Below are 18,358 nucleotides of genomic sequence, written 5' to 3'. Positions count from 1 at the left end.
CTCTATGATGGGACCTTTAGTGTTCTTAGAGCACTTCCACACTGCCGTAATTCTGCAAAGTGACGTAAGCGACATTCCAGTTTTCGACGTCTTTTGATATATATCTGGTGAAATAATAAAATTGTGGTAAAACTGCTACATAAGGATGCAAGATCTAGTCGTAATCTAGCATCTATGGAAGAAACATTTAGGAATAATCAAGTGTTTTAAGCGTAATTACCAAAAATGTGTCGAAATCGCCAATGTCGCTTACGTCGCTTTGTAGAATTATGGCAGATCAGCTATTAATTGAAGGGCTTTCTTTGCCTGCCATTGCATGATTTTTTTCATCGTGTGACAATATAATGATAGCCTTCACCACTGGTGATTCTTGAAATCTGCAGTATAGTTAGGCGATTCCTGAATCATCACAACTGAAAGTACATCCAGATGCAGACTCATTAGGATAAGCAAAACCGGCTAATGAAATCCATAGAGCCTACTCCTCTTTGGCATGCCGATTGCCCGGCCCAACATGTTATAATAGTATCTTTTTTCCCTGTGTACGCGCAGTGTTCGTCGGGAACATTCCCCGGATAACCCTGGCCGAGGATGTCATCGCACACTTCAACAACTTCGGCACCGTAATCGATTACTGTTGCATCGAGAAGAAAAGCTGCAACCTGCGCAAGTCGGCCATCGTCAGCTTTGTGGACAAAAAACACGCCCGGAATGCCTACTGCCAGGAGCCGCACTTCCTGGAGGGCAGTCGGCTGAACGTACACCTGATGGAGGGCCCACCGATGGTGGCGGAACCACCTGGCTGCAAAGTGCTTACCGTGAAGATCCGCAGTCGATGTAAGTTTTTTCCTCTAGTGGTTTTTTCAATTGATATCTTTGATCACACTTAATCATTTGCTTAACAGATCTAACAGACGACGAAATCCGCGAGGAGTTTGTAAAGTCGGTGAACATTGTCTACGCCATGCGGTTTGACGCTTTCGATGATCGGTCAAATTTCTTGATGTTTTACCGAACAAAAGGGGTACCTGAACCCTTTTTGAACTTACACCATATCCATGATGAACCGGTGAAGATTATCGGTGAATAGCAATGCTAGATAAGGGATAAGCACTTTGTTCATTTTATGCATATATTGTTCCAGCTGGGCGGGACCTAGATCCGGTAAAGGAGGATATTGACCTGGAGAAGCCGGGACTCTCCAATACTTCTCCATATCGACGACAAAAAGATTCGTTCCTGGGGTATGCGGAATATACCGAAAAACTGAAAGAAGAGATGAAAATGAGCACTAGACCAATAGATGACAAGGACGTTCCTTATAGGGCCTTCTACAACGAAAAATCGGGTAGGTTTATTATCTAAGTTCTGCATTAGAAACTCATAGAAATTAAGTATTGATATGAGGTGAGTTTTGAAGAACCTCTTAGTCTAGAGATTTACTTCCATATAAACTAGAATTATGTTCTAACTTCCCACTTTCCAGTACAAATCAACAACGTTTCGGTGAACACCTCCCTCGCGGACTTTCAAGTTCTTTTCGTCAAATTCGGTGACATCGACTACTACCGTGAGCTGTACCTGGAGGAGGATTCCACCAAGATTTGCTTCATTAAGTTCAAGATCGATCTATCGGCCGATCTGGCGTGCACCTACAATCAGCAGATGCTCAATGGAAAGCGAATTTTGGTCCACCTGGCCAAGGAAACTCTGGTGGGCGAGGATGACCGATCGGTGATGCTGGAGAATCTCAACCCTGAAACGACGGCTGAACAAATCCATGCGGTCTTCTCGAACATCGGTACCGTCAAGTACGTCCAGAAGCAATCACCAAACAGTGCCATCATGTGCTTCAAGGATCTGGATTGCGCCAACCAAGCGTTCAACGTGACGTTCGTCCCGCATTCGAATAACATGGTCGTCAACATGTGCCGCATTGGTTAGCATCTACCCTCCTTCATAGTGCCCAAACCCCTCACACTAACCCTATTTTCTTAACTTACAGACTACCAAAGCAATTTCTACAACAACTTTTCTACCCAAGAGCGAGCCTTCTCAATCGATCAGATACAATCCATTCTGAAGCCTCGTATTTTGCCGGAATTCCACCAACTGGAAATAGAACGCCGTAACGAAGATTTCCCAGATGATGACGATCAACCACAAGGAAACCCCGAAGAGATACTGGTGGCAGATGAGGAAGAACTTCCACCGGCAAGTAAGCGTACCCGATTCGACGAATACGACGGCCAAGCCCAAGCCGGGTCCGACTACGATTACTTGAATGAATTCGAACACGCATCGGGCGAACCGGAACCGCTCCAAAGGATAGAGTCCATCGTCACGACGGTGAATCCTCCGGTCCAAGAGTTACACGATGCCCCCCAGCCAATGCCCCAGCTTCGGCTTGGTTTCCAGCCTCGCATGGAAGGGTTCCATCTGCCGCGAGGTCCGGGACAAATGGGTCCCCGGTTCCCCAATGCGTATCCTCCGCAGTGGCAGATGCAGCAACAGCACGTCGCTGCCATGGCATACAATGCAGGACCTTCTTATCCCAGGCCTCGTGGTCCGCCTCGGCCGATGCGTTTCCATCGGCCTCCCTACTATAACTGATGAGGCTGGGCGGGTGAATAAGGTAATTGACATATAGATTTTTATTATTATTGTTAGCTTTTTTTTTTCAGGAGATTTTCAGCCTGTGGTTGATTTATCTCCGTTTTGTAGATTAATTTTAATGGATTCTTTTATTAAACATTGCAAGTCAACTGGAGCACAATTCAATCTATAAATCTGTGTCTCGTTTGTTATGTATGTAGGTATGTAAGTTGTCCGAAAGTCCTTACTTTGATGTCTAAGACATATCAGCTTCACGTTTCGGTTGACCACCAGCGCACTTGACCACGCAGCGGCGCCATACCGTAATGGGCACCGCAACTGTCACGAGCAGCTACAATCAGTGTTGAAAATTTCATTTTGTCATATCTAAATTCAATCGCCTACAGCTAATTTTAGAAGCTGAACCTGAGAATATGGTATATGGAAGACTTGTGCAGCTAGACCAGTTCTGCTAGAAAGTCACGAAAAAACCGCTATTTTTCGAATATTTAAGGTAAATGTCACGGGCTTCCTTTGAAAAATGCCAAATGATATTCACGGTGAATATCATTTAGCATTTTTCAAAGGTGGTCCGTGACATTTACCTTAAATATTCGAAAAACAGCGGTTTTTTCGTGACTTTCTAGCAGAACTGGTCTAGCTGCACAAGTCTTTCATATACCATATTCTCAGGTTCAGCTTCTAAAATTAGCTGTAGGCGATTGAATTTAGATATGGCGAAATGAAATTTTCAACACTGGCTACAATTACTATTGCCGAGCTATTTGACACTATCTTCGACCCAATCGCCGTTACCGGCGAGTACTCGGTATGGGTCCGCTATGATGGCGATATCCGTCCCCTACTCAGAAACCACCTGACAAAGCAGTTGCTGAGCCGCGCCACAGTGGTTCAGGTTCAGCTGCGTTACCTGCACTGTGCTTTGTTCACTGCGGCTTTCTTGAAGGCCGGGCACCTTGGACCACCCGTTGGATGCCTGTTGTTCACGGATTTCCCGGTACAGATCAGACGAATGGAGGAGACTCGTGCAGCCTTGTGCCTTATGGCCTTCGGCGTCGCATCTCCTAACACAGTTTGCTCCTGTCAGGGCCTTTGTAAACCAACAAGTGGTGTTCTGGTTCCAGACACCTGAAACAAATCTCCGGTTGCTCGTGGAACGTCAGATGAAATACGCACCAGCCTACCTTAATCCTCCCTACTTTAACGGACTTTTTTACGTCTGCCACAAGTATCTGAACCAACGCTATCTGTGTCCCTGCCGGCCCCTTCCGTAGCCTAACGGCTGCGGCGGCCACCTACACCTCGCACTGTTGCCGCAGTGCCGTGGCGAGCTCTTCGACTACTGTGACCTCGTCTAGGTTTTTAATCTTCAGAGTCACCTCTTGTATGAGAGTCCTCACCTCACTTCGCCAAGGACCTCTTCAGCCACTTTTGTAGGCGGCGCTCTTGCGCTCCTTATCGCGCCTTAACTTCAGGATCTGCATGAGTACGTCTGATACTGCGCACGTTGGCTCTCAGATCCACGAGCTTAGCGTCGTTTCGCATCGCCCTCAAGACGTCCGAATACTTCGACTGTTCGGTCTTGTTGACGAGCGCTTCGCCTTTCTCGCGCTTAGTAGCACCTACTCTTTTACGTTTTGGTTTGGCGTCTCTAGCTTCTTCTACCTGCAGCGGTTTGGGGCAGTTGCGATGGGGATCTCGGTCGTGTTGCATAGTTCGAAGGAAAAAGTGAAAAATGACGCGTGTTTGGGGCAGTTGCGATGGGGATTGCGATCGGGTGGCATCAAGGGTGGCATAGAGACTGTTTATATAGAGACATGCAAAGACGACTTCTTTTGACTGTTGTTCTTCTTCTTCGCCAGACTATGTTTTCATAATTTTGCTGGCGTGCTCCATATAGGTAGCCGATTTGACAGTTCGATAGGTAGATTTGATTGCATTCTTTGCGGGACTGTGTTATATACAGACTGTAGGGTGGCATTGTTCGAAGGAAAAAGTGAAAAATGACGCGTGTTCGGGGCAGTAGCGATAGGGATCCCAATCGCGTTGCATTGTTCGAAGGAAAAAGTGAAAAATTACGCGTGTTTGGAGCAGTTGCGATGGGGATCGCGATGGGGTGGCATTGTTCGAAGGAAAAAGTGAGAAATGACGCTTGTTTGGGGCAGTTGCGATGGGGATCGCGATTGGGTGGCATTGTTCGAAGGAAAATGTGAAAAATGACGCGCGGTTTGAGCAGTTGCGATGGGGATCGCGATGGGGTGGCATTGTTCGAAGGAAAAAGTGAAAAATGACGCGTGTTTGGGGCAGTTGCGATGGGAATCGCGATCAGATGGAATTGTTCGAAGGAAAAAGTGAAAAATGACGCGTGTTTGGGGCAGTTGCGATGGGGATCTCGGTCGCATTGCATTGCTCGAAGGAAAAAGTGAAAAATGACGCGTGTTTGGCGAGTTGCGATCGGGTGGCATTGTTCGAAGGAAAAAGTAAAAAAATTAAGCGTGTTTGGAGCAGTTGCGATGGGGATCGCGATCGGGTGGCATTATTCGAAGGAAAAAGTGAAAAATGACGCGTGTTTGGGGCAGTTGCGATGGGGATCGCGATCGGGTGGCATTGTTTGAAGGAAAAAGTAAAAAAAATAAGCGTGTTTGGAGCAGTTGCGATGGGGATCGCGATCGGGTGGCATTGTTCGAAGGAAAAAGTGAGAAATGACGCTTGTTTGGGGCAGTTGCGATGGGGATCGCGATTGGGTGGCATTGTTCGAAGGAAAATGTGAAAAATGACGCGCGGTTTGAGCAGTTGCGATGGGGATCGCGATGGGGTGGCATTGTTCGAAGGAAAAAGTGAAAAATGACGCGTGTTTGGGGCAGTTGCGATGGGAATCGCGATCAGATGGAATTGTTCGAAGGAAAAAGTGAAAAATGACGCGTGTTTGGGGCAGTTGCGATGGGGATCTCGGTCGCATTGCATTGCTCGAAGGAAAAAGTGAAAAATGACGCGTGTTTGGCGAGTTGCGATCGGGTGGCATTGTTCGAAGGAAAAAGTAAAAAAATTAAGCGTGTTTGGAGCAGTTGCGATGGGGATCGCGATCGGATGGCATTATTCGAAGGAAAAAGTGAAAAATGACGCGTGTTTGGGGCAGTTGCGATGGGGATCGCGATCGGGTGGCATTGTTTGAAGGAAAAAGTAAAAAAATTAAGCGTGTTTGGAGCAGTTGCGATGGGGATCGCGATCGGGTGGCATTGTTCGAAGGAAAAAGTGAGAAATGACGCTTGTTTGGGGCAGTTGCGATGGGGATCGCGATTGGGTGGCATTGTTCGAAGGAAAATGTGAAAAATGACGCGCGGTTTGAGCAGTTGCGATGGGGATCGCGATGGGGTGGCATTGTTCGAAGGAAAAAGTGAAAAATGACGCGTGTTTGGGGCAGTTGCGATGGGAATCGCGATCAGATGGAATTGTTCGAAGGAAAAAGTGAAAAATGACGCGTGTTTGGGGCAGTTGCGATGGGGATCTCGGTCGCATTGCATTGTTCGAAGGAAAAAGTGAAAAATGACGCGTGTTTGGCGAGTTGCGATCGGGTGGCATTGTTCGAAGGAAATGTGAAAAATTGCGCGTGTTTGGGGCAGTTGCGATGGGGACCCCTAACGTGACCGGTGTCAGGCCATTCGGCCGAAGGTCATTAGGCCGAAGGTCATTAGGCCGAAGGTCATTAGGCCGAATGGTCATTAGGCCGAATGGTCACTAGGCCGAATGGTCATCAGGCCGAATGATCATTGGGTCTTCTTCTTGCCGTTACGTCCCCACTGAGATATAGCCTGCTTCTCAGCTTAGTGTTCTATGAACACTTCCACAGTTATTAACTGAGAGCTTCCTCGGCAAATGACCATTTTGCATGTGTATATCGTGTGACAGGCACGAAGATACTTTATGGATGCTGAATCTACTGATATTTTACCCATGAATTTTTCCTTCTTTTAACCCATTAACGCCCAAATTATGCCACAATCACAGTAGATGTCTGATTTTTTCTGGAGTACCTCAACCCCATAAAAGAAAGTTATTGCAGTCATTTAAACGGAAATCTACGGTGAAATTTTCGTTTTAATACACAGTGGGGCATATTCAGGTGTAACGTTGAAAAAAATATTTGTTTTTATTTTTTTTGCGCAGCTACCTTATTACGATGAGCTATGTATTGCGCATTGCGCAGTTAGAAGTGCGACGATGAAGTGCGGAATCTCAAATAAAAGTGCGATTTGGCGTCAGATCGTTCCGGTGTCTTCGCCGCACTTATTCATTAGCTCATGATAAATAAGTGCGGTGAACACACCGAAACGATTTGATACAATATCGCACTTTTATTTGAGATTCCGCACTCCGTCGCAGTCCAGTTAACAATGCAATAAACTATAAATCTATTTTAGATGACTGATCATAGTTGATATTCTCCTAATAAAAAAAGTTACAGTTTGAAATGTTCCAGAAATGGATTACATTAGTAATAACTAAAACAAACTGCTAGTAGCTTATCAATGGATAGTTTTCAACAGTTTTTAGGCATTTCAATATGCATCATTCTAATAATTTCTATATATAATGGGTTGATATTCGGAATTCTAGTAGTATACCCTGCCCACCGTATCCTTCTGGCTTTGCGAGCACGTGGCTCACCCTCTCCCGCCACACACCATTATCTAGTACAGAGCGAAAGATTATCTTAGCACTCGTCATTCGAAAACTCCAAATATTTGTAATTGTTCTTTGAGCTTGGTTTATGTTTCATTTTTATAAAGGACCTTATGAGCGTTCTACTCATCTCATTCTCCCAGCAGAGATATGGAAAATCATGGACGAAAACGGCTTTCCTAGAAAGCTGACTAGACTGATATTGCTGTGTGCATTCGAAACGCAAATATCAAATGCAGGAACACCAAATGCGGTAAGATTTTCTAACAAGTAACCCTATGTCAGTGGGAGCATTTACATCCTAGGTTTGCGGTGGTTTTGGATATTGCTGCTAATTTGCCTTTGGTAACACTGTGTTACCGCGTTTGAAGCGCATTTGGGCACCGTTTGCATCTTGAACGCACACAGCAATAAAAGCAACGATGGAGGGTGTGCAAAACTGCGTAAGGATTTCGGGTGAACCATCCAGTTCTTTCAAATCTCGCCGGGGACTGCGACAAGGTGACGGACTCTCATGTCTACTCTTCAACATCGCTCTGGAAGGTGTGATGCAACGAGCCTGACTCAACAGCCGGGGAACGATCTTCACAAAATCAGGTCAATCTGTGTGCTTTACGGACGACATAGACATTATCGCCAGAAGGGTGCAGAGCTGTATTGTAAGCTTGGTTCTTTCTTGCCCTTACCTGCACTGGCCCGGCAGGGCGGCTCGGAGCAGGGTACTTCCACTAAACTTTGGATTTCGGATGGGTGATAATAGGAAAAAGGAAGAAATATTTCAATTTTAAACTTCTATTCTACTTATGACCTTATTTTCTCCTCCTCGCTACGTCACTGGTCACTGGTTCGTCGACACTCGTTGGGGCCCTTTCAGCACGGTGGTGGCGTTCGCTCCCGCACGGGATATGCGGAGCTTCCTCGTCCTTCTTCTTCTTCCACTTCTGCTTCTTCACCTTCCTCTTCTTCGGGTTGGGCTAATTCGCCGCCGAAGCGACGGTCCTTGGCTTTTAGCTAGGGGGAGGAGATAAACTCCTTTGTCGGACCCCCCCTAGCGACGCTGGTGATATTCACCGAACCGACTACTCGCCGTAGTCGATCCCAGTAGTCACCGCAGTGAGCTACTCCAGTGAATACGCCCCTTTGTATTCTACTGGCTTCGTCCTTCTTGGCTTTTAACTGTGGGGGCGAGGTACTCTACTGGCTGAGCCTCCACAGTAAGGACGGTGGGTATTCGGTAGGATCTTTGGCGATTAGCCGCGGGAAGCGAAAGGCTCCTTTACAATTAGCCTCCCAATGGCGGCGATCCTATACCCTTTTCACTGCACTCGCACAGCACTGTTTTCCGACCGCGGGCCGGCGCGTTCCGGGGAACTTTCTGCAACTACCCAAGTAACCACAAGCATTATAACATTGCACGAATTAGACTGAATATCAACCTTTGCAATGCGAAATGCAGTAATTCCACACTTGTCATGCAATAATCCTTTAGATTGGCATTATCAATGTGATGATGCATTGCATTTTTCTTTACATTCGGGTTTATTAAAAGGTGATATAAGATGATTCAATAATTCAACACTGTAAAAACTGAATAAATGCAATGTACAAACTAGCAAAGTTAGCTCTAACAATACAATTACAAAAGCTTGACTCTAATGGTAAACAAATGAAATCAAGAAGATTGAACAACTTTACGGTCAACTCTAGCGGTCTTCAGCATTTCTGTTTCGACTCCCGACCAACTGATTCCCCGTTTGAGCCACCGATCGACGACAGAAAAACCTATTTAGAGATGAACTTTTCTCTTTTCTGTAGGCTGCTATCACATGCCAATAACGATGGAAATCACAATTAGCATATGAGAAGTGTGCGAAGGGTGTTTTAATCGAGGTTTTAATTTTCTTATGTTGATTAAATATCTTCTAATGCATTATGTATTTATCAGTAATTTATCGGAAAGTGATAGTTTACTGTATTCTATTACATATGACATAGTCGTTTTACCCAATACTACAATGATTGAGACAGAAGAACAATTTCCTTTTAGTTAATGAAATATCTGTTGTTATCACTGCAGCAGAAACGGTCCAAGGTGCCAGCGCGTATGAAACTTATCTAGCGGTCTTCAACACTTCTGGTTCGACTCCCGACCCGGCGACAAAAAAATAATGGGTAAACATTCATGTGTGGGGGCATCAGCACCGTCAATAACGAAACGGTGCTAAAAATAGATGTTTGTTTTGGTTTTTTGTGTTGCACGTATCAAGCATGTGAAATGCAAATGTACAGCACATGCATTTATATTACTTTAGCAATGGCTGTCAGCGTGCTGCAATATGTGGCACTAATTTGATTTTAGTGGGGCCCTTTTCGACTTTAATATTGCTTCAATGAGGTGTTTAAAGTAATGCAGCATTATATTCATTATTTTAATTATCAATATATGACAAAATTGATGCACTTATATACGGCTTCGTGGTTACTTGGGTAGTCACTCCCGGCGACCTGGGAACAACCTTCCAGGTTTGGTTCACTCCGATTTCACAAAAACGGTGCGCGCACACTAGCGGAGTAGAATCACGCGTCCGGGCTCTTTCACGGTGCAAAACGAACTCTTTTTTTCAAAATGTCATCCCCCGTCCAGAATATCGCACACCACCTTGCCGCCATCTCCTACCACCGTGCTCGACTTGTTATGCAGTTATGTTGCGCCGCTTTCTTTGCAACGGGAGGAGAATGGGACCTAACTTCGTTTAAAAACCTATCTAAATCTAAACTATAATTTACTACCTAACATATTAAAATGGAAAAACCTAACACCAAATAAAATCAAACATGAAATAAACAAATTAAAATAAATTGCTCATCACGTCAGTGGTGGTGTATGTTGCCAATTCAAAACAAAAACATTACTCTGAGTATCAACAACGGACTATATACAAACTACTCAGAGTACACGCAGTGACGAAACTAGACAAACTGGGTTAATTGTAACACGCAGGTTACAATCTCGCCCACACCGCGGAGAAAAAAAAATGGCAACATTTTTTTTTTAAACCCTAACACCTAACACCGATGACAATAATAATGAAACGAATTAAAATTGAATAATTTAACATGGAAAATAAATAAAATAGATAAAAGTGTAAATAAAAAATCTGCCTAACCTACCAAACAAGACTATTTCCACAAATAAAAAATGTGTAAACAAGGACACTAACAGGGAAACGACCGAACAAAAGTCTAAATCGGTACATCGTCTCATCATGTTTTGTCTACAGACAAGGACTGGGACCCGTCGCTATTAACGGCACCAGACCACCCTCGACACATCCGGTTCTCAGTGGGAGAGCTAAAGATTTTCAACTCCCCCAAACCAATTCAGGATAACACCTAAAACAACCCAGCTTCCTAAAACCCTGCTAGCCTCCGGTCAAGGAAATAGCGTAGCAGAGGAACGGTTGTCGTGGTCTCGTGTTTTTCTTTTGCTATTTTTTTTGACGTCCAATTTTCCTATCCTGACGGTATTCATACACACTAAACAACTGGGGTCTCAAATCAATTCACATTCATCCAAAATACGCCACTCATTCATCACACTCATTGGCCTATACGTACACACAATCACAAAAATCCTTGATTGAACCCCCGCCACTCACAATCACACTTATTTATACTTTACATTCATTCACAGAATATTTCCACTCACACAATTCATTTTTTTCACACACACACCACACTAAATACCGAAAACAACTGGACAAATTGAACGCAAGGTGTAGTCTTTCACGCATCAGGTTCTTCCTTTTCCAAGGAGACCTGAGCCCGACACCGAATGTGAATGCAGGTCCATTACAAACTGATTCCTTATGGATTCAGTTGAATTTCCCAGATTCTAACAGATCAAAATAACGAAGAACAAACAAATTTTAAAAAACATGTTAAAACAGTGTTGTCATCTATGCGCGGGACTTTTACATGGAAATTGGGTTGTTTAGTGAATAAAATATTGCTATTTTCTATAGCCTAATCGGAAGAGCTCATTTTTCTGAGTGTAACGTGATTTTATTGGATTCTATTACCTTTGTTTTGGTGGTGAAATTAACAAAACAGTTTCAATTTTTGTGGATAGAATGACAGCTCAATCGATAAAGTGACAGTTCGACACGAACAAAAAATTTTCCTCAAACAAACTTTAAATGCATTTTAAAAATAGTTCCCGGACTCCAAAAATTATGAAATTTTGGATTTCGACTATTTTTTGGGCGCAGAATCCGATTATGAAATAATCCAGATACCCCTAAAGAACCCAATTATGCTCAGTGCACAGGTGCGCACACATAAATGACCTCCCGAATGGATCAAAACGAAATTAAAAATGGGCTAACGTGTCGCCCTCGCCTTGCTGTCAGCAAGGGACAGCAGATTTTATTTCCCCTTGATGACGTCATCGTTTGATTGCGGGGAAGGAAGAATGTGAAACTGAAAAATGTAAATAAAAACAATCCAGCCGCACCGTCGCGATCGTCGCGGCTGCGATTGTAAACTTTTCGCGATTTTCGTGGTTTTCGGTGGTTACCGGTCGTAAACCACCGTCGGTCGTAGTGTTCGAGTCCTTCCGCCGGGAAGGATAGTGATTAATTAGTTAATAACCCCACCGAAGAGGGGTTTTAGTGATGGTTTTCCCCTGGGGAAAAATGATTAAATTTGCTGGGTTACTGCAATTCGCAGCCGCGATGTGTTTCCTTCCCGACTGAAGAGGGATATTCGGGGGTCTATCGGTGGTGTTGGCGACCCTCTGTGGAACCATTAGAGGCTTCCCACCAATTTACGGTAGGAATTATGCAGTTCCCAATACGGAATGAGTGGCCCACCGATAGAAGTGTCCGATGTGCCCGACTCCAATTGTATGAGGACGGTGACGATTGCCAGTGGAGTGCTTAGGGGGATTTTGCCCCTCTAGCCCATCGAAATTCGGAGGCTCCCAAGTGAGCAACCGTATGAATTCGATGTGGTGGGTTCGAGGGGCAACAGAAGTATTGTACTCACGCTGGTTTGATGAGATTTGCCGGCCAAAACCCAATATTTTTCCCATCGAGGTCAACCAGCTCGTAGGAGGAAGTACCTCGACGACAAAGTACTTTAGCGGGTAAGTATTGTGAACCCAATTTGGCGTTGTAGCCAGCGATAGCGTCCGATTGTTTTGTATTGCGACGATACACCAGTTGTCCGACCTCGAAAGGTTTGGCGAACTTACGGTGTCGTAAATTGTATTGATGACGAACGCTTTCGCTGGCCTTTTTGAGATTTTTGTCCACAATTCCCCTAATTTTTGTTATTCTTTCGTGTCTCGCTTGCAGGTCATCCTCCATATCGCCAGAGTTCCCGTCGAAGTCATCGCCACCCGCCATTTCACACCCGTGAACAACAAAATACGGAGTGAACCCGATGGACGAATGGGTAGTAGTATTGAGAACCCGCTCCACATCTGAAATGTGCCGGTCCCAATTCCGTTGATCGCTGCGAGCGTAGGCCCGAATTGCAGCGTTGATTGAGCGATTCACTCGCTCCACCGGGTTAGCCTGCGAATGGTATTTCGCATTTAGCCAATGTTTAACTTTTTGTTCTTTCAGGAACTGGCCGAATTCCTTCGAGGTGAACGTGGCGGCGTTGTCACTGAGGAGAATCTCTGGACTTCCGTGGCGGTTAAACCACTGCTCCCGAAGAATTGTGCAAAGGGAGCTGCTAGCAATTTTACGTACCGGGACCAGCATGACGTACTTGCTGTACACGTCCAGCACCACAAGTAGATGTTGGTACCCATGTTTGCTTCTTGGGAGTGGGCCAATATAGTCCACCGAAATCATCCTCCAGGGTGAATTTGATGTTCGCGCCTGACCAAGTTCAGGTTGAACGGGAACGTAAGGTGCTTTAATTTCCTTGCACGTTCCACACTTTTGAAGAAAGGCCCTTGTCTGAGTGGCCATTTTTGGCCAGAAATATCGAAGCTTGATTTCATGTAGTGTTTTGTCAAGCCCTACATGAAGAAGGTTTTCGTGTGTTTTCTCGATTATCTCGAGGCGGCACTCCGGGGCTGGGACAAGTTTCCAACTAAACCGTGTGTCGCTGGGGATTTCCTCGGCTTTGACGTACTTAAAAAGTTGCTCATTTTCGACTTTGAAATCACAGTACGCATCAGGATTTTCGATTACTTTGGATCGGAGGTCACAGTACCAATCTGACTTGGTGACTGCGGAGACTTCTGCTACGGCGCGAGACAGAGCATCGGGGACGAGGTTATCCTTCCCTTTCCGGTGCTCGATGGTCATATTGTACAGTTGGAGTTCTAAACTCCAACGACTCAGACGAGAACCAGTTTTCCACTTGGTTTGCATGATCCAAGTAATCGCTGAATTGTCTGTGATAAGTCGAAAATGGTAACCTTCTAAGTATCCTCGGAAGTTTTCCACCGCCAAAACTACCGCAAGCCCTTCCTTCTCGGTGGCGTGGTAATTGCGCTGGGGGTTAGTCAGCTTATGTGAGAAGTACGCTACTACCTTTTCCCCATCCAGGTGTTTTTGGGCGAGCACCGCGGCTACGGCGGTATCGCTCGCGTCTGTCTGGAGAATGAACTCTTTGGAGAAATCCGGTGGAACTAAAACTGGAGGAGTAACCAACCGTTCCTTGATTTCAAGGAAGGCTTTTTCTGCTTCTGGGTTCCAGCTAATATTCTTGGACTTCGTTTTGAGCAGATCGCTAAGGGGTGCCGTCACCTCACTAAAGCGATCTATGAATCGGCGGTAGTAACCGCACATACCCAAGAACCGACGCAACTTAGTGATGGTAATCGGTCTCTCGTAGTCGAGAATGGGCTGGATTTTCTCGGGGTTGACCTTCAAACCCTCGCGAGAAAGGAAGTATCCAAGAAATTTTAGCTGGGGAACACCAAACCGGGACTTTTCCAGATTTATCGTCAAATTCGCTTTCCTTAGACAATCGGCCACCTCTTTGAGTAACTGTACGTGATGTTCGAACGACTCGCTGACGATAATAATGTCGTCGAGATAAACGAAAACGTAGGGCTCGAGCTTGCCGCGCCCTAGGACTTGGTCCATTAGCCGAGCGAGAGTTGCCGGGCTATTCACGAGACCGAATGGCAGGCGAGTGAAGTGAAACATGCCCCGACCGGGCACGCTAAACGCGGTGTATTTTCGACTGTCCTGAGCTAAAGGAACCTGAAGGAAAGCTTCCTTTAGGTCTATGGTCGACAGATACCTAGCCTTCGGTAGGCTGCCTAGGATACGACCTGGGTGTGGTAGTGGATACGCATCACGTACAGTTCTCTCATTAAGAGGCCGAGCGTCTAAGCAAAGTCGAATTGAGTCATCTGGTTTTGTGACGGCAACTAAGTTCAGAGACCAGTCCGAATCCGACTCTTCGATGATTCCCATCGCGCGCCACCTGTCAACCTCCGTCCAGACTTTCTGCAACTTACTGGGACTCATCTTGTATGGATAACGAATCACGGGGTCTTTGCTTTGGAACTCCTCCTTGATTATAATCCTGTGCTCGGTGAGGGTCGTAGTGCTCAACTTACCAGGCTCCACACCTTGAAACCAGGACTTAACCTGGTTAATCCGTGCGGCCTGGGACGCCGACAGTGTCGACTGTAACTCCTCCTCAGCACTCTGAACACGACCGGGACCCACCAGAGCACTGTCTTTTAACTCTGGGGTAATTCCAAAAGACTTCCAGAAATCCATGCCCAACAGACAGTCTACACTCAGCTTATCGACCACCAGAGTACAAACGACCTTGGTTATCCCCTTGAAAGTGAAAGGGAGATAACACTGCCCTCGTACAGAAATGACCTGGCCATTTGCCGAGCGCAGCTCGCACGGATGGTCTAAGCTCTTCAACGGACCGGGAGATATCCTTCGGAACTGCCGCTCGCTGATGATTGTAGCATTGCTGCCACTATCGAGCAAGGCTACAAACTCGCTGCCGCAAACTTCGACCAGAACGAATGGCCGGTTGTCGGAAGGGTTGTTGAAGATGATGGTTTGAACGGAAATACGGTCGTTGTAGTCTTCTGGCTTGGCGGGTCGAAAGCTGTTGAAAATCTCAGGAGGTATGACTAGGTGATCAATGGGGCGCTCAAGACTTTCCAACTGCGACTTCAGTTGGACCTGATCCCGTTTTTTAAGCAGTAGGGGCACTGAGAAGCCTCGAATCCTTTGAAACCACACACGATACAGAAGACGCGCTTGGGTTTGGGGCAGTCCTCGTGATCGTGCCCTTTGACCCCACAATTGTAACAAACCGCCGGCTGGGGTGGACGATGTTTGTCTACCAGCGAGCTCAAACACATTGCGCCATCCTGTGACCGTGTGGTTTTCGGAATGGCTCCGGTCTTCTCAGGGAGATTCTTCTGGCATTGCCCTCCCGTTTCCTGAAAACGATTTGGAGGTGCTTTGTGGGCTGGTGGTGAGGCCGGTGGGTTGTTCTTATTATAGAAAACCCGAGGTTTATTCCCCTTCAGACCGGCACTCTCCGGCTGCTGCCGCTGGCTCGGTTTGGAACCATTATAGCCAGGGGTTTCCACTATCGCGGCGACTTCTTTCGAATTTCCAAATACCTTTTGGTAGATGGGAGTTCGAGAAGCGTCGAGTGTCTTCCCTATTAGCATCAATTCGGCCACAGTATTCACCGGTTTGAAGATCAAAACCTGTTTGTAATCGGCCTTCATGTTTCGCTTGATAATGTCCAGCTTTTCGCCAGGACTAAGCGGTGTGGTCATTGCGCGGAAGATTTTTTCCATTTCGAGATAGAAATCTTGAAATGACTCATTCCGCTGCTGACGTCGGTGGGCTGCTTTCATCTTTAGCGCGGCGTCGAGTTCCGGGTGAACAAAGTTCGCCTTTAGCTCGCACACCAGATGATTCCAATTAAAAAAACGCTTTTGGGATCGCATAGCTTGATACCAAGCCAGCGCGTTCCCGGTGAACAGGTGCATGGCCGAGTTGAAAAGTTCAGCTTCGGAGATCTGCTCGGACTCCGCATAGTGGTGAACAGATTCTAGGAATTCGTTGAGTCCGGTGCCTTCATCATTTCCAGCGTATTTCTGGATTTTCCAATCGGCCACCCGTTGGGGCCGACGGTAATAACCGGTGATTTCAACCGATCCAGCGCTTTCTGGCTGACGCGGTGGAACCAGGTTTTGAAAAGACGGACGCGAAAAGGCGTTCTGTTGTGGGAAGGCTGGCTCAGACTTTTCAAAAATCCTAGAATTGTTCACCCCAGCGGAATTAAAAGGTCTCTGGCTAGGCTGTTTCGGTACTACAAAGTCCTTCGTAGGCATCGACGAGTGATCTGGAATCCCCAGCCCTTCCAACGTCGCCGGTTCAAACTCGGGCAAATCCGGCAGATCCGGACTCGTTCGCATCCGAATGTCGTCTATTTCTACCGGTAAGCTTTGCAAGTTTCCGTTAGGGATTATTTTGCCCACAATGCCTTGTAGTTCCGAAACCGTTTCGCGAAGTGTCTGCACCTCGCGATTCGTCTTCTGAAGTTCCGACGCAATTGCACTGATAGACGCGAGTCCGCTACTGAGTTTTCTCACCGCTGTTTCGAGGGCATCCACCCTGGAAGAACTGCGAGTCTCACTTAACTTTATTTGTGCTTGCGTCTTCTGAATCTCCGCCCTAATTTCAAGCAAGACATCCCGAATATCGTCCCCTAACTGGTTGTTGGGTGCTTTATCGACTGGATTCTGCGTATTTCCATTCGATATAGCATCCTTCCCCGTGACAAATTGGTTTTGCAAATCTTCCTCACCATCCTCCTTGTCTTCCTCCGTCGGCGTGGGAGGAGGCGCCACGCTATTACCGAAATGATAGTTATAAAGGGCTACCACGTCGCCCAACAAATCGACAAAAGCCTTATTGGCCTCCCCCATGACGTAGTTTTTCACAATTTGGAGCCGGGTACCCAAATGAAGCAACCTGCTTCGGTAAATCTCCTTATTTGGACACCTATCCCCCAAGTCCTCCTTCATAGACTCAAACTTGCCACGACAAATGGAATATTCAGTTTCAACATCTCCCTTGTATGAGCGGACAGCAGGCTCGGAGCTGTTCTGCTCGCTAGACAACAACCCCCGCAAACGACGACGTCTCTTGGAGCCAGATTGATCCGATTCAGGAGGGATGTCAACACCCCGGGAGTTCAGCTCAAAGTCGATGTCTTCAAGCTCCAGATGATCGGCACGTAATTGCAAATAGGCAACGTTGAACTCCCCCAACGTCAAAGAATGGAGTGCCATTTTGATGAAGGAGCGACGCAAATCTTCAAAATATGGACCAATTTGAAACTTCCCAACTATTCAGTGATGTATGAACACGGTACAGAGTAATTTTCCTTTACTAACGGTTCCAATTTGATTTTAGGTTACTACGTTGGATCAGATGTCACCCCAAATCAGCCCAGAAGAATTGAAAACCTCGCCCTGAGAACAAAGAGACCCAAAATGTGCCAATTCGTTCTGCAGACGAGACGATTTACTGATTTAGGCTAAGACGAACAATGTAAACTTTATTAAACGTCCACGCGGCTGTGGAAAAAGTCCCCACCACTGCGCTTATTCCACCCAAAATCCAAATTTTGGTGGAAGTACCCCTCGCTCAGTGGGAAAAATCGTAGATTTTTCCGCGAAATTTCACGTTGGGCGCCAATTGTAAGCTTGGTTCTTTCTTGCCCTTACCTGCACTTGCCCGGCAGGGCGGCTCGGAGCAGGGTACTTCCACTAAACTTTGGATTTCGGATGGGTGATAATAGGAAAAAGGAAGAAATATTTCAATTTTAAACTTCTATTCTACTTCTGACCTTATTTTCTCCTCCTCGCTACGTCACTGGTCACTGGTTCGTCGACACTCGTTGGGGCCCTTTCAGCACGGTGGTGGCGTTCGCTCCCGCACGGGATATGCGGAGCTTCCTCGTCCTTCTTCTTCTTCCACTTCTGCTTCTTCACCTTCCTCTTCTTCGGGTTGGGCTAATTCGCCGC

The 18,358-nt window shown here is 46.2% G+C and overlaps 1 protein-coding gene across 2 annotated transcripts in view; it reads left to right on the top strand.

Annotated features, from left to right (window-relative positions):
- The window catches only part of LOC109408303 (uncharacterized), a 32,818-nt gene extending 30,037 nt beyond the window's left edge, over positions 1 to 2,781 (top strand). For both annotated transcript variants that reach the window (XM_029860517.2, XM_062846649.1), the window contains exons 8-12: positions 553 to 837; positions 906 to 1,082; positions 1,145 to 1,348; positions 1,487 to 1,939; positions 2,006 to 2,781. In XM_029860517.2, the coding sequence (XP_029716377.2) occupies positions 553 to 837; positions 906 to 1,082; positions 1,145 to 1,348; positions 1,487 to 1,939; positions 2,006 to 2,613 (1,727 nt within the window). In that variant the 3' untranslated portion in view covers positions 2,614 to 2,781. The remainder of the gene's footprint in view (positions 1 to 552; positions 838 to 905; positions 1,083 to 1,144; positions 1,349 to 1,486; positions 1,940 to 2,005) is intronic.
- Positions 2,782 to 18,358: the final 15,577 nt, after the last annotated feature.

The sequence above is a fragment of the Aedes albopictus genome, chromosome 1 (assembly GCF_035046485.1).
Source record: "Aedes albopictus strain Foshan chromosome 1, AalbF5, whole genome shotgun sequence".
NCBI classification, from domain to species: domain Eukaryota; kingdom Metazoa; phylum Arthropoda; class Insecta; order Diptera; family Culicidae; genus Aedes; species Aedes albopictus.
The sequence above is the reverse complement of the archived record's forward strand: the minus strand, read 5'-3'. Positions and strand labels throughout refer to the sequence as shown.